This window comes from Gorilla gorilla, chromosome 4 (genome assembly GCF_029281585.2).
Source record: "Gorilla gorilla gorilla isolate KB3781 chromosome 4, NHGRI_mGorGor1-v2.1_pri, whole genome shotgun sequence".
Classification (NCBI taxonomy): Eukaryota; Metazoa; Chordata; class Mammalia; order Primates; family Hominidae; genus Gorilla; species Gorilla gorilla.
The window spans coordinates 135,266,488-135,289,324 of NC_073228.2; the positions used below are offsets into that span (position 1 = coordinate 135,266,488).

The following is a 22,837-nucleotide window of genomic DNA, read 5'->3' on the forward strand; positions in this document are numbered from 1 at the left end:
TTAATTTACCTTTGAGGTTCAGGGGGTACATGTGTAGGTTTATTATATAGGTAAACTGAGTCACAGATTACCTGCTGTACAGATAATTTCATCACCCAGGTAATAGGCATAGTAACCATTAGGTCGTTTTTTGATCCTCTCCCTCCTCCCACCCTCTACTCTGAGATGGGTCCTGGTATCTGTTGTTGCCTTCTTTGTGTCCATGTGTACTCAATGTTTAGCTCCCACTTATAAGTGAGAACATGTGGTATTATGTTCCTGTGTTAGTCTGCTTAGGATGATGGCCTCCAGCTCCATCCATGTTGCTCCAAAGGACATGGTCTAGTTCTTTTTTATGGCTGTGTGGTATTCCATGGTGTATATGTACCACGTTTTCTTTATCGAGTCTACCACTGATGGGCATTCAGGTTGATGCCATGACTTTGCGATTGTGAATAGTGGTGTGATGAACATATGTGTACATGTGTCTTTATGGTAGAATGATTTATATTCCTTTGGGTATATACTCAGTAAGGGGGTCCTGGGTCAAATGATACTTCTGTTTTTCAGTTCTTTGAGAAATTGCCATACTGCTTTCCACAATGGCTAAACTAATTTACATTCCCACCAGCAGTATATACGTGTTCCCTTTTCTCTGCAGCCTCACCAGCATCTATTATTATTTGACTATCTGTAATTTTTTTTTTTTTTTTGAGACAGAGCCTCTCTCTGTTGCCCAGGCTGGAGTTGTGTGATCTTGACTCACTGCAATGTCTGCCTCCCGGGTTCAAACGATTATTGTGTCTCAGCCTTTCGAGTAGTTGGGACTACAGGGGTGTGCCACCACACCTGGCTAATTTTTTGTATTTTTGTAGAGATGGTGTTTCGCCATGTTGCCCAGGCTGGTCTCGAACTCCTGAGCTCAGGCAGTCCGCCCGCCTCAGCCTCCCAAAGTGCTAGGCTTACAGGCGTGAGCCACCACGCCTGGCCTGACTTTTTAATAATAGTCATTCAGCTGTTAATCTTTAGAGCCAGTGTTTTCTAAACCATTAAGCCATCAATATCACTTGGAATCTTGTTAGATATGCAAATTGAAGCTCCACTCCAGACTTGCTCAATCTGAAAATCTTCTGTGACTAGAGCTCAGAAACCTGTATTTTAACAAACCTTCCAGGGATTCTGATGTACACTGTAGCTTGAGAACCACTGCTTTACAGGTTCTACCCAATATAAAAACTAAAACAGTGTTACCAGTTAAAACCTCTCTAGAGCACACAGCACTTCTATGAAACAGAGAAAATTAAATCAGCAGATAAGTATTTTTTATGCAGAAATGTAAACTTCATTAGAATTGGCATTACATTGTTTACATCTTCCAAATATAATAGGTTCTTGAGAAATATTTGGCGATAATATTAGATAAGACAAACAATTTTTAGAGAACTGAGCTGACATTGTTTCTTTAAAAAAGCCTTTTATTCATTCAACAGTCATTTATTGTCTACTGTGTGTCAGGCACAGCTACTGTTACAGAACTCTTAGTAGTGTAGGAAAATCAAACTGTAAGCAAGTAAGTTACAATACAATGTTTTAAGTACTATAATTGAATATGAGCCATGTGCTGTGAATGTTCAGAACAGGAAATATCCAACAGCCTCAACTCGGAATGTTTATGTTTGAGCTGGGTCTCAAAGAATGAGTAGGGAGAGACTTGGGGCAAGGGTGTTTCATATAGTTTGTTGACATTACTACCATAAAAGGTATTTTCATTTTTTGTGTCAATGAATATCCACTAGAAAGATCATTTTCATCAAAAAATGTCAAATCCATTTTTTATATTATTACAACTTTTGTTAGCCTTTTTTTCCGTACTGTGAACTAGATTGATTAACTTGGAAGCAGCTCACGCACCCAGGGAATCACTGTCACTGGCATCATAGAAAAAAATACCCACTTGTTTTAGAAATGCCTGGTTCCTAATTACACTGTCAATATTTCAAAAAACTAATGTAGCTTATTTCAGAGGTTCCCAAACTTCTCTTAACGGTTCTGTAATTTTTTTCATGGTGCCTTTAGGCCAAGAGAAATACCGTACAGACTTGTTTATTAACTAATTTGGTACAAACAACTTAGTAAAGATTTATGTCCCAACAACTTATTTGCCTTTAAAAAATAAGATATAAATTGAAAAATATTTTTATTTAATTCTTAAATAACCAGTTACATACTTATGGTGTGTTTGTGCCTGTTGGGATTATACAACTTCTCAAACTGTGGAATCAGACTGAACACCACCACCTTCTTTTCTAGTTCCATACTGACTTTTGCATAGTGCTTGGGTTTTTTCCACAGTAACCACTGAAAACTCAGCTTCACAAACATATGCTGTTAAAAAGAATGTATGTTCTAATGTTGAAGTTACAAATTATCTGAAGCTGGTAGTTCACTCAGTGTCAAACACACATTGAGCCTCACTGTGTTTCCCTCAAATAGAAAACCCTGGCACCCCTGGGTTTTGCTGGGATGCCCCAAGACACAATTTGGAAATAGTGGGCTTGTTAGATTTAATTCATATATTTAGGAATTTAGTTACACAACTCAACTGACTTTCTCTAGGTCATAAAGTTGAGTCAGCATAGCTTTCAACCTTTTATTTACTTTGGCCACATTTGCATAAATGATTGCTATTTTATACCCTGAAAGTTCCAGCTTTTTTCACTGTCCCAGAAGGCAAGTATTTTCATTTTCTTTATTCACTCTGTATCTGCTTCTAGAACTACCTCAGGCTGTACCATCTTTTACCCTTACTGTAGGCCTTCTGCTAACCTGATGGGACCTGGCCTTCATTTGCTTCTCAGTGACATGTGTTTGCACACTAAGCTGCCCAGAGAATAGTCTTTGGGGAAGTTTTAACTTTTAAGTGATTATGTAATTACTGTTTTCTAGAAGCTACAGTTGATCCATATGCCAGAAATGTGAGGGAGGTAGATATAGTATGGTTATATACATACTTGTTTAGATAAGGATGCAAATAAGGTTCTCACAGTAGCAAATCCTTTGAAATTAACCTGCTTCTCACCTCCCTGGATATACTCCAGATTGTTTAGTTCATTATCTTTAATAATTATGATGTAATTATGTAAAAAGTTATGGGAAGAGACATTTTGCCTAATGTCCCCTCCACACTAACATAGCAATTCATTTGGGTCTCTAGTCCTTCACCTTATGCAGAATAAAAGTTAATATTTTAAGGATGCAAGGATTATTCAGATAGTTGACGGTCTTAACAAAGTTTCCTATAAAGAATTTGTTTCCAGGAAACACGGTGACTCTGCTAACGACAACTGTTAATACGTATCAGAGCAGAGTGCACCATTTCCTGTTTTTCTTTGCGGAGGTCTGACTCTGGAATTCCCCTTGTTTGCCCATGACTATTCTTTTTTTTCTTTTGAAACAGAGTCTCAGTCTGGCACCCAGGCTGGAGTGCAGTGGTGTGATCTCGGCTCACTGCAACCTCTCTCCCCCAACCCCCCACCCCAGGTTCAAGTGATTCTTCTGCCTCAGCCTCTCGAGTAGCTGGGATTACAGGTGCCTGCCACCATGCCCAGCTAATTTTTTTTTCTTGAAGAAAATATTTAATTTTCCATAGTTATTGGGGCTACAGGTGGTGTTTGGTTACGTGAGTAAGTTCTTTAGTGGTGATTTGTGGATTTTGGTGTACTCATCACCCGAGCAGTGTACACTGCACCATGTTTGTAGTCTTTTATAAAACCCTTGCCCCCCTCCCACTCTTCCAGAGCCCCAAGTCCCCAAAGTCCATTTGATCATTCTTATGGCCTGGCTAATTTTTGTATTTTTAGTGGAGACAGGGTTTCGCCATGTTGGCCAGGCTGGTCTTGAACTCCTGACCTCAAGTGATCCACCTGCCTCAGTCTCCCGAAGTGCTGGGATTATAGGCATGAGTCACCATGCCCAGACACCCGTGACTATTATACAGTACCCCAAACAAGTGTGCCATTCTTTAAATGTCCACATTGTGCCTTAAAATATTGCATTTTTATAGTTTAGAATATTTATTTATATTTAAATCCAGGTTTTTGATAGAGTGTTGTAGGAAAGAGTGTAAAGAACACTTCCACCTGTGTCTGGATCCACCTTTCCTGCCTTCTCAGGAACCTTGTAAGGTTGACAATCCATTTTCTTTTTCCTTCTTTTTCTTTACCTCTTTTACTGGATCTTTCCCATTAGAAATTGAGCATAATGAATTCTCTGCCATCTTACAGGGGAAAAATTCAATCTGTTCTCATCTCCTTTTCTCCTTTCAGCCACTGACCTGTCTTCTTCCTGTCCAGAAGGCCAGACTTTTCTCCAGAGTTGTCTCTGTTCTCTTTCTCCATTTTCCACTTCTTAGACCCACCTCAGTCCCCTGCAGCGTGTCTTCTCCTCCTATTACTCCACTGACATAGCACTCACTAAGGTGCCCATCGACTTGATATTGCTGAATCCAGTGCACGTATTTGTCTTTAATTGACCTCTCACCACCTTTCAGCTCTGCTCCCTCTTGACACTTGTACACACTGCTGATTTTCCTACTGACTTTCAGGCTGTTTCTTTTTGGCCTTCTTTGATGGCTTCTTCTCTGCCCAACCACAGAAATTTAGTTTGTGTAGGAAATCTCATTAACTTGGCTTTGTTAATGCTGGTGATTCTCAGTCTCTTATCTCCAGTTTGGATTCTTTCAGAACCCAGTGAATTGCACACACTCTGCTGAAATCTGAAGTCTGTGCATATTTCTTAACTCCTCCCTCTCACTCAGTTACCAAATCCAGCCTGCAACCAAGTGCTGGTTTTTTGTTTTGTTTTGTTTTTGTTTTTTTGAGAGAAGTCTCGCTCTTGTCCCCCAGGCTTGAGTGCAATGGCTCGATCTCGGCTCACTGCAACCTCCGCCTCCTGGGTTCAAACGATTCTCCTGTCTCTGCCTCCCAAGTAGCTGGGACTAAGGCACCCGGTACCACGCCTGGCTAATTTTTGTATTTTTGGTAGAGACGGGGTTTCACCGTGTTGGCCAGGCTGGTCTCGAACTCTTGACCTCAGGTGATCCACCCGCCTCGGCCTCCCAAAGTGCTGGGATTACAGGCGTGAGCCACCGCATCCGGCCCAAATGCTGTTGATTTTATCCACTGACTACTTCTTGAATCTATCCACTTCTATCTGTGTTATTAGTTGAATCCACATAATCCCTTTTCACCAACATTAATAACTTATTTTGACCTCTTCTGACGTGTTTTCCACCTACAGCTATTGTGGAATAGTCTTCTCAAGCTATTTAATCATGTTATTCCTCTGCTTTAAAACACTTTCAATTATTTCCCATTGTTCTTGGGAGGATCACACACTTCAGTCCTTTACAAAGCCTATGTGATCTGGTTCTTGCTTATCTTACTATTTTCATCTTAGGTGTTTACCTTTACTATGCTTGCACAACACAGTTGCTCCTTTCAGTTTCTGGACAGCTGAGTTCCCTCAGCCTTGGGGAGCGAAGGACTGAAAGATTCTTTCATATCTCACAAACTGTTAGATTAGATGCCATGAAGAAACCTTCCAATACTAAGGTGTAACTCCCAGGGGCTCAGTATAGTTCAAGCTGAAAAATACTATTTTCACATTCATATATATTAGTTATCTAATAACACAGTATGATAGAAGTAAGCTGAAGTCTTCCCATCCTTTGCTTTTCAGTGTCAGAGTAGCTTCTTGGGAACTAGTTTTGTTATCAGCTTTTGAATATTCTCAGTAATCATGATGTTTGCTGAATTATTGTTTGTGAGTATGTGTTAATACCCTTCTTTCACAAGCATATCTATTCATTCTTTTTGGGTGAGATGGGTGGTGGCCTGAGCACACTATGGTTTCTGTTCTCCCCCACCACAGTCCTGCAGTAACTCAACAGAATAAATCACTTAATATGTAGGTATAGACCAAGTGGAGCCTTTTGGCAAGCTCTAAACACACCCTTCTAGAGGAAATGATGCAGAATGAGAACTGTTTGTTAGGAGTTGCTTCTGCAGGTTCACAGGACAAGGGTTGATCAAGACTCCTCCTAGTGGTCTGGAAGTAGGTCAGGAAGTATTCTCTGGTACCACCTCCTCCCCTGCTTGAGAGAGCCAAGTGGCTCTCTCTGCATATCAGAAGCAGTTATCTTGACATGTTTACTGCAAACGCCTGGGGAAGAGTCTGGTGTCCTGCAGATGCCACTGTCCTGTGGAACTGTGACAAGAACCTAGAAGCTTCCCTCTCTACCTGTCAGTTAAGTGGCTCACTGGGGAAGAAATCCCAATCATTTGTCCTGCCCACATGCTGAGAAAATTCGTATCCTGTGATGGTAAAGATTACATTTCTGGACCTGCCCAGACAAATAGCTTCCTAATAAGGAAATTTAGTGGAAATGTAATAATATATTATTAAGAAGAGAAAAAGGCACAAAACGGTTAACATCTTTTTTCCCTACTTTATTCCTAAAAAAGATAAGTTAGCATTGTTTAAGGCTAATTTATAGAATTATGCTTTATCATTCCAAACAAAAATAGTATGAAGAGAAGTATGTTGAATGGGGTGGTTGGAAATAGACAAACTGAGTCTGTGAAAAAGATGGGGAACAGAGGAAAAGACCAGTGCATTGCTGGCATGCAGCACTCCAGATCAAAGGATGGTTGTGGGTGTCAAGTCTGCCTTTAGGGGCAGGGAGTCTTTGTATGAGGCACCTCTAAGATCATCGGAGGGAGCAGTATGCGAGAAAAAGATAGCAGGAAACCAGTGCATTGTGCTAGGAAATAGAAAAATTAAAACACATAGACAAAAGCCTCTTTTGACTTTATGATACCATTTTAACCTGCAAGTTTTATGATTCTGTGGAACAGGGCCCCAAAAGACAGTTTCTTACCAACTTTCAAAAAAAGGCTTGAAGTAAAACTAAAGTTGTTCAAATAAAGAAATGAGAGTACTTTGTTCCCTAGTGTTACAGACTTATAATTTATATAGTTAAGTGTTTTTAGGGAAAAGAGTGAAAAACTATAATACAACTTTTTCAGAGATTAAAAAATGTTGCAATGACATGTCATAACAGCCTCTGAAAAATAACCATAATGGAAAAAATGAAATTATGTGGCTACTACTGAAAAAATCTAGAGCTGGGGTCAGCAGACTACTACTTTTACAGGCTAAATCTAGCCTGTCACCTGTTTTTGTAAATAAATTTTTACCATAACACAGCTACACTCATTTAATTTCATGTGCTCTGCAGCTGCTTTCATGCTACAATAGCAGAGTTAGTTGAGTCAAAGCTACAGTGGAGATTGTATTTGGCCTGCAAGGTTATAATATTTACTATCTAGCGTGGACCTCTGAAGAGGATAAAGTAGAGTTACTTTTCAATGCAGTGAAATTATAAAGAGAAATAAAGGATGAAAATATAAGAAACTTGGAAGATTATAGACACACACATGTTCAAATGTCCACATAGGCAGGAACTCCAGAAATAGCAAAATGAACACGTGGAACAATTCTCAAGGAACTAATAGAGTAAAACTTTTCTAAGATACAGAAAACCTGTGTTCAGATAACCGTGTGCCACGCAGAATTACTGGAAGGAAAACCCAACAGACTTGGAGATGGTCTAATGTCATTGCTGAATTCTAAGGATGAATAACATAAATATTTCAAAGGAAAAGCGTCAGGGTTTTTTGTGGTTGTTGTTTCTATCTATGACAATATAAACGAGAGGACAGTAAAACAATGTATATGGACTTCTAAAATATATGCATGGGCTCGCCACTTTTGTGGTTTTGTAGAAAGTCATGTTTTCACCCTGAGGAGCTGTCATATGGGACTCTCTTGATAAAATTTTAGGGTTTATCAGGATCATGCCAGCATTTCAGTAGATAAGGACATAAAAGTGTTATGTTCAAAGGCAGCTAATCCAACAAGTTTATAACTCTGCTTGGTTTTGAGGGAAGCTGCAATTTCAGGAGAAGTATACTATTGACAGTAAACTGGGATAAGCAGAGCCCCATAGTAGGACACTAACCCAACGTGGCCAGTGGTCTCTCCCAATAACATTATCATATCTAAGGGGTCATGGAAAACAGGACAGATCTAAGATAATCTTCATATCTGGAAAACTCTTAGATAATCAGTGAAACACAGCAGTACAGTAAGGAAATATCTCTAAGGGGTAGATGAGCATATTGGTCAGAACAGGGACACCAGCTGGTGGCTAAAGTTACTGGAAAATGGGGCTCAGCACCCCATGAGAAGTGCTTTTCAAAAATTAGGAAGAGACAGCCAGGCGTAGTGGTGCGTGCCTGTAATCCCAGCTACTTGGGAGCTGAGGTGCGAGGATTGCTTGAGCCCAGTTAAAGACCAGCCTGGGTAACATAGCAAGACTCCATCTCAAAAAAAAAAAAAAAAAAAAAAATTAAGAAGAGTCAGTAAGACCCAGCCTAGTTAGTCAACAGGTTTAGTTCCCAGCTAGAACAGACCAGAGAAGACTGAATGGACTAGGACCAAATCTGTCACCCTCTCACCCTCCCACCTCCACCCCCTCCAGCTGAAATGACAGATTCATTTTAGCATAGAAAGGTAATTGGGTATAATCTGAATAATAACCATCAAAATATAATACATCTGTTAATGATGAAAGCCAGAAAGTAATGTTTAAAATCAGACAGTGTATTCAAACCACTGTGTTCTTTGCCAACAATAATAGTGACGAGGGTAATTTTACATTTGTCTCGTTTTTTAAAAAGAATAAAACTTAAGCAGTTATTATACAAATATGTGGATGACCAAAGCTAGACCAAATAATCTATTAAGCTCTAAATAATAACCTGTTATTTTGCTTTACTAATCATTTTTGTGCATATATTTCTCTTGGGGATTTCATCATAAGAAGTAATTGTGGCAGTCTAAGAGCTAGGCATTTTTGTGTTCTTGGCAAATTTATTAAACAGTCATAGTATAAAAATCCATCAGAATAAGTTGCTCATAAGATCACTTTCTCAACACATTGTTCCCTATATTTTAGAAAAGGCGACGGCGGATTGACAGAAGTATGATTGGAGAGCCCACAAACTTTGTGCATACAGCTCATGTTGGATCAGGAGACCTGTTCAGTGGAATGAATTCAGTAAGTATGTTGGTGGGACATGCAGGTAGGGCATTGGGGCATAGTCATATGAAACCTGTGTGATAGGCACAAACATTTTTAATAGCATTATGCTAAATGAATTTGTATACAGTGAATGTAAATACATAATATGAGCATAGAAGAGAGAAGCAAACTACTGATGAAAAATTAATCTCTTTGAATTTCCTGGATTATGTATTTGTTTCTGTTTCTTGTACGCAACTCTTCATAGCTGCCTTTGTCCCGAATAAATACTTCGAAACTTGAAAGGATTTGAGTTCAGAATGGAGGTTAATATCCTATTGATTCTCTTGCTCCCACCAAAGAGACTTGGATATCAGCCTTTTTAATAATAATCTCTTTTTGTTCTTTTAAGTTCAGTTAGTTGCCTTTTGCACACATTTTTACTGCTTTACTTTATAAACCAGTGGTCTCCAACCTTTTTGGCACCAGGGACCAGTTTCGTGCAAGACAGTTTTTCCATGGGGGAAATGGTTTTGGGATGAAACTGTTCTACTTCAGTTCATCAGGCATTAGATTCTCATAAGGAGTCCACCACCAAATCCTTGCATGTGCAGTTCACAATAGGGTTTGTGCTCCTATGAGAATCCCATGCCATCACTGATGTGACAGGAGGCAGAGCTCAGGCGGTGATGCTCACTTGCAGCTGCTCACCTCCTGTTGTGCAGCCCAGTTCCTAACAGGCCACTTCTGGTTTTGGGACCCCTGTTATAAACTATTCATCTTTACCTGGTAATATTAGAATGTTGGTGATTTACTCTAAGTTCTCATGCACTAAGCATAGGATTAGAATTTTCACATATCCCTTTAGGGCAAGGCAGTAAAAATTTGTCACATTTGCCAGTAGGATGTGAAGAACCAGAAATAAGATTTATTCGCTGTCTTTTAATAGAGGTTTCAGTGAGTTTCAGAATAGGCTTTAGATCTTCTCAGCTGACCTTTTAGTCCTTAATTTTTGTTGAAGAGAAAACCAGAATGCATTATAATAGAAGCAGCACCAAATGCGGGTTCTTATCAGAGTTGTTCCTCACATTTGCCTTAAAGCAGGCCACTGAGTTTCAACAGACTGACTCTTTTCCCCATGCCTAAACAAGTATAAATGATCCCTAAAGTGTTCAAAACCAGAAAGGATTTTATAAACATAAAATTATGATCCACTGTATACCAACTTACTAGACAGCATTAACAAAAGACTTAACAGGGACTTTAAAAATAGGTAGATGGGTATCCTGGATACAGCAACGACGTTTGTCACTGCAGTTACTAGGTAAGCAAAGGAATGACATTTGAACCTTCCCAGAAAGGAAACAGCTTGTTTGTTTTAAATCCGTAGGAAAAGTACTTTGTTTCACTTGACTGCTTTGTGGAAATGCAAGAGGTATCATGTTGCTGTCAAAATAGTCAGTAGCTTTGTTTCCTGCATCAACACAGAGTGAAAAGACTAAATGAGGCCCTATTACTTTTATTAATATGGTTACTATAATAAAGAGAATGGGTAGTTTCAAATTTGTTATATATGATGAATTTTAATTTCTCTCTCATCAACAGATGTTGTCTCTGCCACCTCAGATGTTTAAAAAATCCAACTATAAGGCCAGGCACGGTGGCTCACGCCTGTAATCCCAGTACTTTGGGAGGCTGAGGCAGGTGGATCATCTGAGATCAGGAGTTCAAGACCAGCCTGTAGTGAAACCCTGTCTCTACCAAAAATACAAAAAAATTAGCTGAGTGAAGTAATGTGCACCTGTGGTTCCAGCTGTTTGGGAGGCTGAGCGGGGAGGACTGCTTGAACCTGGGAGGGGGGAGGTTGCAGTGAGCTGAGATCATGCCTCTGAACTCCAGCCTGGGTGACAGAGTGAAACCCCGTCTCAAAAAAATAAATCCAACCGTATAGGAGGAATTAAATTTTAGTTCGTGGCATTTAAAGTCTTATGTACATTTCGGAATTTCCTTTAAGATTCCTCCCTGAATGAAAAACCTATCATTGGCATACTATTTTTTTGCTTCTCATAGTTTAGGGAGAACTTCAGGACTGTACTTTGCAGGGCTTGCACACCTGCCTCTTAATCTTAGATGCAGGATCGAGATGGGACTTTAGCTGTGGTAGAGTTTCTACCTTGCTGTCTCCAGGCAGCCTTCTCTGCTACTGAAGTGGACTTTTTATGAAGTATTTCAGCCCTTTAGAGCTAAATGTGCTTCCCAAATGTGTTCTATAGTTATTTCGTATTTGAGCTTGCTATCTCTAAAGCAATATTCAGCATCCATCCCACCGTCACAGAGCACTGTGTTCTTGCTGCTAGGAACGGTGTTGTTCAATTAGTAACTTTTTTTTTGAGACAGAGTCTTGCTCTGTCACCCAGGCTGGAGTGCAGTGGTGCGATCTCAGCTCACTGCAACGTCTGCCTCCTAGGTTCAAGCAATCCTGTCTCAGCCTCCTGAGTAACTGGGATTACAGGCATGCACCACCATGCCTGGCTAATTTTTTGTATTTTTAGTAGAGCGGGGTTTCACCATGTTGGCCAGGCTGGTCTCAAACTCCGGACCTCCGGTGATCCACCCACCTCGGCCTCCCAAAGTGTTGGGATTACAGCCATGAGCCACCACGCCTGGCTGAGTAACTTTTCTTGAAAGTATCATTGATAGTACTGATTTGATGAGCCTGACTCTGTGAGAAAAATTATGTTCTCCTATGCAATGCAATAATAAATAAGAAAAAACCATAAATAGACATGCTGTTTATTCAAATAAAAGAACTGAGCAGCTAGTATTAGGAATGTGGCTTGACGCATATGAAACAGGCTTGCCTAAACTATATTATTGAATGGTTAGATGACTTGTCATTTCTTTTTTCTTCTAAATATATTATTATTCTACCTTTACTTAGTGTAAAAGACTTTCTTTTCTACTACCCTCTTTCCAGAAAAGATTTCTGTTACCCGTTCAGTAATACAACCTTGCGTTAAAATATTGTATATTCACAGCCACAATAATACATTGTCTCAACACTGAAAGATTACTTATTAAAGTTACTTAATAAAGGTTACTTAAGATAAACCAAATCTTTTACATTGAAGAATTGACTTTTGGAGAAAAAATACTTTTTTTTTCTTAGAATCTGCATGGCATTATTGAATGCACAGTGTAAAAACAAATATTTTTTGTTTGGTTGGTTTTGGGCTTTTTTGATGCAGAGTCTCATTCTGTTGCCCAGGCTGGAGTGCTCACTGCAGCCTTGACTGCCTAGGCTCAATCGATCATCCTGCCTCAGCCTCCCCCAGTAGCTGGGACTACAGGCCTGCACCACCATGCCCAGCTAGTTTTTGTATTTTTTTTGTAGAGATGGGGTTTCGCTATGTTTTCCAGGCTGGTCTCAAACTCCTGGGCTCAAGTTATCTGCCTACTTCGAACTCCCATAGTGTTGGGATTACAGCTGTGAGCCACTGTACCTGGTCATAAAGATGTTTTTTAAGACAGGCCGAAAATATCTATAAAAGCTAACATGCCATGTTAAGTGGAAAATTACTTGGTATCAGGTTTGTGCCACATAACTTAATGTTAGTTACCATAAAGGGGCAGATGACGAATTTGAACTGGTATCATATGACAGGCCCTAGCCTCTTCACACTGCGTTAACTGAGCAAGTTTATGTTTAAATAACAAACAAAAATATAGATTTCTTCTTACACTCTTACCTGAAGGTAGTCATTTTATTAATCTGACTATTATAGCAATACCTTATAATGTGATGTCATACGAATAAGATGTTCCATGTAAGTAAATTTCCAGGTTAGTAAAAATGTCCCCATTTAAGAGCAAAACAAATTTTCTCATTTAGACTCTCTTGATCTAAATAAGCTATGCATTTTCTGTTTTGCCATTATGTTCTATTACAGTATATATTGAAAACTGACTTACTCAAAAAATGAGTTAGACAAGTCTTACTTTAAATATATTGACTCAGAATCACCAGTGGAAAGCACCTCACCCTTCATGCCTTATGTTACAGTAGGTGCTCAGTAAGTATTTGATAAGCAGGTGACTGATAAATAGATGATGCCCCGGTTCCCTCCAAATTGTGGAAGTGTGCAGGGCCCTTTGAGCTGATTCCATGAAATACTCGACCACATTGCTAGTGCTCTCTCTCCACTAGTTAGGCCATCACCTCCAAAATCATATTGCTTGTGTTCCTTCTTCTAGCAGTCTAGCCTGACTCTCCAATTCTCTGCTTCCAGACTGCTTCTAATTTATATGAACTAAGACTGGAATAATAATGATATGCTAAAAGTACTTCACAGTTTGCAAATGACTTTATGTGCCTTTGTTTCAGCAAAAAGAATATATCCCAACTTTCATATATCTTGCACTCTATCAGGAAACAGCCCTGCAATGTGGTCGGGAGAGATTACCATCTTAACCCTTTTACAGATAAGAAGCCTGATACTCAGAGAGGATAAATAGTTTACCCAGTTACAATATTAATAAATAAACTGGGACTATATCTGTCTTTGGATTCTTTGATTCTTTTTTACTTTATCAGGCTATATTAACATGGTACATTTTATGACACAGACTTTTAAGATTTATCTTTGGTTGGTCCAATTTTATTCATGCTTATTTTCTTGGTTTTGATTCTTTACTAAGTAATTGAGGTGATTATATATGTGAGATATCTGTAAATTAAGATACTTGAGGTTGAGAAACAAAGTGGAGTTGATCGGCCGGGTGCGGTGGCTCATGCCTGTAATCGCAGCACTTTGGGAGGCCGAGGCAGTCGGATCACTTGAGGTCAGGAGTTCAAGACCAGCCTGGCCAACATGGTGAAACCTAAAAATAGAAAAACTAGCTGAGCGTGGTGATGTGTGCCTGTAATCCCAGCTACTAGGGAGGCTGAGGGAGGCTGAGGCAGGAGAATCATTTGAACCTGGGAGGTGGAGGTTGCAGTGAGCTGAGATGACGCCACTGCACTCCAGCCTGGGCAACAGAGCAAGACTGTCTTAAAAAAAAAGAAAGTGGAGTTGATCTATATATTTTTGACCATTTTTCAAATGTTACCAAGTGCCTTGTGAATTACAAAACTGACTTTTGTAATTTGGAAATAGAGAAAATAGGGGTTTTTGCAAAAAATGTTTCAGTTGCTAGCCTCCCTGTTTGTCCTTATAACTAGAAAATTGTTTGTCTATAAAAAATTTTTTGTCTATAAAAGTACCCTTCTGAAAAAAGCAGCCCAAATAAAATTCTGGGAAAAGAATTAATTAGTTGAACCGGACCTACTTCCTGACTTCCATTTTGTTTTGTTGTATTTTTGTCTTGTTTTAGGTTAGCTCCATTCAGAACCAAATGCAGTCCAAGGGAGGTTATGGAGGTGGAATGCCTGCCAATGTCCAGATGCAGCTCGTGGATACGAAGGCGGGATAGCCCTGGTCCTTTCTCTAGTGAGTACTCAGAGCTGGGGTCTGGACCTGAAGGCCAGACATGGCCAGGCCAATAATAGTAAATATATGTATATATATATATAATTTTTTAATGGTGAACTTATTGGGAAAGGCAAAATTACTCAGCTAAGTGTAGTTTCTGCACTTGGAATGTAAGTTTTAGGTTCTTTTCCTTATTAAGAACTTTAAATACTTTAAAACATCTGGTTGGAGAGGATTCTGATGACAAGATGCTTCTTATGTGTCCTTTAAACAAGAGTGAAATCATTATTTTGAGTATTGAGGCCGAGCATGGTGGCTCACACCTGTAATCCCAGCACTTTGGAAGGCCTAGGTGGGCTGATCACCTGAGGCCAGGAATTGGAGACTAGCCTGGCCAACATGGTGAAACCCCATCTCTACTAAAAATACAAAAATTAGCTGGGCATGGTGGCGCATGCCTGTAATCGCAGCTACTCAGGAGGCTGAGGCACGAGAATTGCTTGAACCTGGGAGGCAGGGGTTGCAGTCAGCTGAGAATGCGCCACTGCGCTCCAGCCTGGGTGACAGAGCAAGACCCTGTCTCAAAAAAGTACTGATACTAAAGATAATCTCTTGGGTAGTAATTTTACAGTTAAGACTTCATTGTTTATAAACTTTTCAAATTAATTAAAAAGACTACTTTGAAAAAGGATAAACCCTGAAAATGTAGAAATAATTTCAAGTTTTTTTTTGTTTTATAGGGTTATTGTGAATTTCTATATTTTCTCTGTCCACTATTCTGTAATTTTTTTTTGTCCTGTGATTGCTTTTATTTTGAATTACAAAAAAGAAGTGTGATGGCACCTTGTCCACCCTGTCGTGATTATTCCAGTGAGATGTTACTGTTCTGCTCTGAAGAAGATACTGTCAGACGAATCCTGCATTTCCTTCAGCTGGCATGCATGCCTTTGGACTCATGGACAGAGTTCTTTGGATTGTCACTGAATTTTCAATGTTTAATCAGTATGGATCTGATCTTCGCATGATCTTTTTTGTGAATGCTAACGCCATTTTGCAGTTTTTTTTTCTATTTTAAACATTTTTCTTTTCACTGCCGACCCCCTGCCTTACGATTTTATTGGAAAGCAAGGACCTGCTATTATTTGTTAATTTGCCATCATTTATGTATATTTTGGAAGGTATGAGACCCACAAGCACAATGATCATTTTTATTTGTTTGTTTGAAACTTCAGCAGAATAGATATCTGCATGCTTTATGAAGTTGTTGCTTCGGTAAGAGCCCATGGGATGCCAGAAATTAACATTTCTTTGCTGCCATGGGCTGATGATGCTGCTATTAAAGTTTAGCTGTGGCACCAAGTCACATCATTTTCATAGAAAAAGATTACTTGTAGCTTATTTTAGAAGTATGACCTTTTGGTCTGTTTGATTGATTAGAATTGCAATAAAAGAAAAGCTTGCATTCATAAGGCATTCATTCTGTTGTAAATGTTCAATATATTTATTTTGAGAGCAAGGACCTGTGGTTGTAAACAGGTGTGGTTACAGGTGTGGTTATGTATCTGAGTGTTGTGGTCATACTCTCCTCCAGTCCGATCCTGAGCATCTTCATCTTATTAGCTGTTCGTTTCTTTGTGCACTCATTCTTTTATTTTTACTTCTTTTTAATGTTATGGTATTTTTAATGTTATGGTATCCAGTTGTTTCCAGTAGCAGTTTCTTGAACTTCTGGCCTGTACTACTAACTGCAGACCTCCAGAGTCACTGGCCTTTCTGTGCTCTACATATTTTAGGGGCCACATCAGTTGCCAAGAGCAACATACATACCGACCTGGCTGAATTATTGCCAGTGAAAACAACCTGTACGAAGCCTTTGCTCAGGTTCTAAAATATGTTTGTCCTTGCACGAATTTTGTATATTTCAAATATTTCTGTAAAGGTTTCTTCTTTTCTGTTAGAGTGTGGTGTTAAGCCAGAGTCAGTGGTTTGTGTTCTCATTAAAATGTTTAAATCCTATGTCCAATTCAAGCCTATCTAACTACATTTGGTAGGATTAACATTTCACGTAACAAATGGGGCTTAATTAAAAACTTTAAATAACTTTGAATAAAGGAACAGAGATCACTTTATCTTCTGCCTTCATTTACCTTAGTCCAAGATTCTTGCAAAACAGGCAGCTGAACAAACATTAGGTTTATGTAGGTAAAATGTGAAAGCATTTCTCCTCCACTTTTTAAAATTTAATTTACCCAGTACAGCGGGGCACCAGATTACTTGATCTTTGTATTTTGCAGTTTTGAGCCTTTGTGTCAATCCCAAGCACAGAGAGGATCTGCCAAGGAAAAACATTTGCATCTTTGGAGTAGACATTTTGCAGTTTGTTTAATAACTTCTAAAGTTGAATTCATCCATTGTCACTGATTCACCAAGTGGATGTTGCATTGTGGAATTTGCCTGAGTACTGTTGTCATTCTGCTCAGCCAGGCACGGTCAGTTTCTTGGCCAGGGACATTGCTGTGTGCAAGCTCTTTAGAAGAGAGATTGGATTTTCTTGGCATTATCAGCACTCATGCTATTTAGTCTACTTCTATTTTGACTGACTCTTTAAATTAGTACAATTTTTCTACTTGTCATATAACTCCTGGAACAACAATATGGGAAGCCGTGATCCTTTTCCCTTACTCATGATTTTATTCTTTTTCCAAATCGCTTTTTTTTTTTTGCTGCTCCAACGACCAGCATGTATTGGAGCAGATCTCCATGGTAAGCCAAAAGTGGACTTGTCAGTCAGCCTATAACTACTCTGCAGCTGCCACTAACTCTACAGGCACAGTAACTACACTTTATACAGGAGCACATGCCAAAGTGCCTGGGAGGTGCCAATAAAATCAAGAAATAAGAAAACTACAAAAAAAGATACGGTATTAACCTTGGACATAATTTTTTTTAGGGAGGCAGCTTTCCCACATTTATAAAGGGGGTTGTAAATCTCAAGAGGTCATTTGTTCCCCATAGCAGCATATCTCATTTTTAAATTGAAGCTAATTAAATAGGATTTTACTACTCAACATTCATTATACTGTTAATCTTTGCTGAAATATATGCTAACAAATGTTAAGCAAGGGAAACTGAAGACTTAGTCACGTGGATTGTTAGCAGTGATCTGCATTCTGTAAAAGAGGTACTTTCCCATGATGTAGGCATGAAGTGGTGCCAGTAAGCGTAGAGCGGAAATGTTGACTTTAGTTAACATTGGGTTTAGCATTTCCAGTGCAGCATTATCAGTGGGCCTTTAAAAATACTTCGTGAGTACATTAGCTTTCACTTTGTTGTTAAATTATAGCAGACTCATTATAGAGAACAAGTTTGCCTTGATTTTGTTTAAAATGACTTCTGCTAAGCACCCAGAAGATAAAATTGACATATTTTTATAATATAAGCATACTTTTTTTGTACATTGTGTTCCTTCTTGAATAAAATGAGTTCTGTGTTGGCTTGTAGATATTAAAAAGAAAGTATTGATTTTGATTCAATAAATGTTTTCTTTCAATCCTGGTTGGCCTTTCCTTTAAATTTGTTTATTTTTCTTTTCTTTCAAGGAAGGAATTATTTACCAGAATTCAGTTAGAGCACCTTTTTTGCATTCTTATATTTTCAGTCATGATTCCTATCATGCAAAAAACAACTTAAAACTTTTTGATTTAAAAGAGAATTTAAATTTCTATCATTGTAATCTTTAACTTCACAGTTCACCTTTTAATTTAACAAATACCTAGTCAGAATGAAGATTAAATGGATAGAAATAGGACTAATAAAACATTTATGCCTGGTGCAGTGACTCACACCTGTAATCCCAGCTCTTTTGGAGGTGGAGGTGGGTGGATAGTTTGAGACCAGCTTGGACAACATGGTGAAACCCTTTCTGTAAGTTTTTATTGCCTATCAATCAACCACATGATTTTTAACAGAGGTATCAGATATCTACACAGCTTTCCATGATGAAGCATCTTGTCCTTATAGTATATGTAGGACTTAATTAAAATGAAATTAAATTAAGAATTCTCATACTTAGCCACATTTCAGGTGCTTAGCAGTGTCATGTAGTGATCAGCTGCTGTATTGGGAAGTTATAGACTATTTCCACCCTCACAGTTTGGGGGAGTTAGTTTATAGTTTGCCTCTAAAATGGTTTATGACACTGGTTCCCATAGGGAGTGATTTTGCTCCCCATGGAAACATTAGAGCAATGTCAGGAGACAGTTTTGGTTATCACAGCTTGAGGAAGGGGTGGTACAGGATCTGGGGAGTGGAAAGTAGGGATGCTGCTAAATATCCTGTGATGTACAGGACAGCCCCCACAACAAAGATTGATTTGGTCCAAAATGTCAGTGCCACAGCTAAAACCTGTTTTAAGACAAAGAAGATCTCTATGTCTGCATACTCACCAGATGTAACCTGTTAGGGACTCTTTGTTGCATTAGATGATGTGCACAGGTAAGTGAGGTGTTTTGCTGGTCGAATACTGAGAATAGGTGAGTTAGGTTTCGTTTTATGAGAATTGCCACAAAACATTCTAAAAGCAGAAAAGACAAATATTAGGAAAGACTATTTCAAAACTTCTGGTAACTTTTGTCCTTATCCCATATCCAAAGATTCTAAAAAGAAATTGGCTTAAAATGAAGTTCTTTGCAAAATAAAATTCTGACAGTCCCAACTATGAAAAAGTATCTGAAGAAACTGATGTTGGTAGACCAAGAGCAATTACATTGTGAGCTTATGTTTTTAAAGGATATGCATAAAATGTTGAAGGAGGGGGGCACATAACCACAAAAAGACAAATCTATAAAATAGAGTATCAGAGTCTAGAAATTGCTAATATTTATGAAGACGCAAACATCTACAAAACTGATAAAAGACGAAGGAAATTCTGTGCCCTCTGCTTAAAGTACACTATACGCAAACTTAAGTCATTGAAACTTTTTACCTTCTACTTATTGTCTCCATCTAGAATGGTCCAATAAGAATGAAACCATTAAATTACTCATCTTCATCTGACTTTTTATGTTGTAGCACCTTAACTTGTGGTTTTCATAATGTTTCTCAGACTATGAGGGTTTGCCTTTGATACCTTGTCCCAGGATTCCTTGAGCCCAGGAGTTCAAGGTTACAGTGAGCTTGAGTTACGATGGTGCCTCTGCACTTCAGCCTGGGTGACAGAGCAAGACCCTGAATCTTTGAAAAAATAAAAGTGTTTTTCAATGAGCTGCTCCATCTATGCAGGAAGGAAAAAAAAACTTTATTGTAGATATATGCAACCTCTAGGCTCATTTTGACCCCTACCTCATCTTTTTAATGCCCATCATCTTAATGTTGTATCTGGTTTGCCTTTGATGCCTAGAAGAAAAAAAAAATCTTTGTATTTACTAAAGAAAACAGTTACTCCCTGAGTAAGATCAAGTGTTTGATCTGGGACCTTATAAGGAAGTTCTCAAAGAATGGTGATCTTGGTATTGAAGAAAGCTGATTTTCATCTCATTAGAAGGTAATCTTAGCAGAAAAGTAAAGCCGGTGCTTCATTCTAACCCCCAGATTTTCTATTTTGTAAATCCAAGCTATGGAGTTCATTAGAGCTTTTACAACTCACTAGAACTCATGAGTTCAGTAGCTTTAGACAGTTAAATGCAGCTGAGAACCTGCCTTGGGGGCCCAGAAAGAATTCCTAGGCTTATGGGTATGTTTTTTGTTGTGTTTTTCTCCCTTAAAGGAGCAGCAAGCAAGTAACACACTTCTTTCAAAATCTTCAGAGCCTCACCTAGTTACCTATTTCTTACCATTGCTTTAAGTTATATAAACATATTCATCCTTTTTGTCTGTGTCTTTCAAATAAATATGTAAGCTGGCAGAGTCCTTTGCCTTAGACACCGCGCCTTCCCCCAGAGCCTCCGCTGCTGCTGTGCTCTCTCCCGCAGGGCTTCATCTGCTGGGTGCTGCTTCCTTAGGGAGTATGTAAAACATTTCAGCTGCTGTTTCCGGGTTTCTGCAAAAAACTTTTTACTTTTCAGAAATACTGCAAAGGAGGTAAAAACCACTCTGCTTCTGTCTTTTGGCAAAACCACCCAGATTCCAAATGGGGTAATTTTAAGTTCAATCTCTTTCCAATGTCCATAATGTCCATTGTGTCCTATTATCATTTTTCACAAGTGTATGTAGGTTTTGCTCACCTGATTTTCTCTGGATAGGTACAGCGTAAGTGTACCTAATAAGGGACTCGACTGTCCCTCTCTAAATGCAGCCACATCCAATCTGTGCACAATGGAATTAAGGCCACAGACCATCTAAGCCAATAGCATAAAAGGATCTGTTACTCCTAAAACCAGAAACAGAAACAAGCAGTCCTTTGTCCCTTCTTCCCTCTTTTCAATCTGATATTCCTATAGGAAACTAGTATGATCAGATAGACATTTTAGAAAAGTATCAGCTGGGCATGGTGACGCATGTCTGTAGTCCCAGCTACTTTGGAGGGTGAGGCAGATGGATCACTTGAGCCCAGGACTTGGGTCCATCCTGGGCAACATAGCAAGACCCTATCTCTTTTAAAAAAAGAATCTAAGGGTCGGACACAGTGGTTCACGCCTGTCATCCCAGCACTTTGGGAGGCCGAGGTGGGCGAATCACAAGGTCAGGAGTTCGAGACCAGCCTGGCCAACATGGTGAAACCCCATCTCTACTAAAAATACAAAAATTAGCCAGGCGTGGTGGTGCACATCTGTAATCCCAGGTACTCAGGAGGCTGAGGCAGGAGAATCGCTTCAACTCAGGAGGCGGAGGTTGCAGTGAGCCAAGATCGTGCCACTACACTCCAGCCTGGGCGACACGATGACACTCCGTCTCAACAACAACAACAAAAGAAACTAGGAAATATTCATTCTACTGTGAAGGACACAGTAGAGGGTCAGGCAGTCCAATCTGTGATTAATGGGAGTTTTACAAAAAGAAAGCAAGGAAAATGCTCTTCAGAGGAAAAAGATTAAAAAAAAAGTCTCTTGAAATTTCAAAAAATTTGTTTTTACATTTATACTTTCTCACTTCACAGCCCTCAAGGACGTTTTGTTCTGAAGACTCTCATATTCAGCTCTGGGAAATATTATTTCTCTGATTATCCCTTCAACTTTTGAAGATTACCAGATTTCTCAACAGCAATACTGTGGTCTGGAATAAAAGGGGGCACTTCCCTCAGACTTTGGAGAAGACATTATTTTGAACTAGAATTCTGTCTACAGCCATACTCTCAATGAAGTAAGATGGCAGAATAAAGATGATTACACTAGCAATGAATGGCTTTACTTTCCACACACCCATCCTGAAAACACTCTGCAAGAATAGAGAACAAATCCAGTAATAAAATTAAATCTCAGGATTTCTAGGTCTGAAGCCAACCTAGAAGGCATTCTATCCAAATTAGAACAAACAATGAGAGATTTTTAGAACAACTGTTTACAAGAAGCATGAGTAAATGGATACCATTCAATAGCAGGAAGATAACATGCATTCAAAACATTTTTTATCGAGCATTATGTGCCCAGGTACTGTTTAGACACTGAGGATACAGCAGTGAACAAATTTCTTAAGCCTCCAAGAGTTTTTGTTCTAGTGGGGGGATGCAGAAAGACATTAAGCCAAATAAATAAGTGAATTATGTAACAGATTAGAAAATGGTAAGTGCTCTGGATAAATAACTGGGGATGTAGGAGAGGAATTGTAGTTTAAAATATCACCGTGCTGAGACAGTGACATTGAAGCTGAGATGTTAGTAATATAGTTAACACATTGTGTTAGGCCTTCTTGCGTTGCTATAAAGAAATACCCAAGGCTGGGTGATTTATAAAGAAAAGAGGTTTAATTGCCTCACGCTTCTGCAGGCTTTATAGGAAGCATGGTGCTAGCACCTGCTCAGCTTCTGGGGCATCACATGGCCAGAGCATGAGCGAGAGAGAGAGTTGTGGGGGAGGTGCCACACACTTTTGTTTTTTTTTGAGATGGAGTCTTGCTCTGCTGCCCAGGCTGGAGTGCAGTGGTGCGATCTCAGCTCACTGCAACCTCCGCTTCTTGAGTTCAAACGATTCTCCTGCCTCAGCACCTGAATAGCTGGAACTATAGGCACGTGCCACCACACCTGGCTAACTTTTGTATTTTTAGTAGAGACGGGGTTTCACCATGTTGGCCAGGCTGGTCTCCAACT

The 22,837-nt window shown here is 39.2% G+C and overlaps 1 protein-coding gene and 1 long non-coding RNA gene across 7 annotated transcripts in view; one reads left to right on the forward strand and one right to left on the reverse strand.

Moving 5' to 3' along the window:
- The window catches only part of CDC42SE2 (CDC42 small effector 2), a 124,085-nt gene extending 105,937 nt beyond the window's left edge, over window positions 1-18,148 (forward strand). For 3 of the 5 annotated variants that reach the window (XM_063706750.1, XM_004042451.4, XM_055386552.2), the window contains 3 exons: window positions 9,062-9,163; window positions 14,501-14,616; window positions 15,339-18,148. In XM_063706750.1, coding sequence (XP_063562820.1) covers window positions 9,062-9,163; window positions 14,501-14,599 — 201 coding nt within the window. In that variant the 3' untranslated portion in view covers window positions 14,600-14,616; window positions 15,339-18,148. The remainder of the gene's footprint in view (window positions 1-9,061; window positions 9,164-14,500; window positions 14,617-15,338) is intronic. The other 2 variants (XM_004042452.4, XM_055386554.2) reach the window with 1 other exon arrangement.
- Window positions 16,277-22,126, reverse strand: LOC134758585 (uncharacterized). 2 transcript variants are annotated; one of them, XR_010133938.1, is made up of 3 exons: window positions 20,430-22,126; window positions 19,939-19,992; window positions 16,277-19,830 (listed from the first exon to the last, which is right to left on the reverse strand). It is a non-coding gene; the product is annotated as an uncharacterized lncRNA (long non-coding RNA). The 2 variants fall into 2 exon arrangements; XR_010133937.1 differs by having other exon boundaries at window positions 16,277-19,992.
- Between the last annotated feature and the right edge of the window lie 711 nt (window positions 22,127-22,837).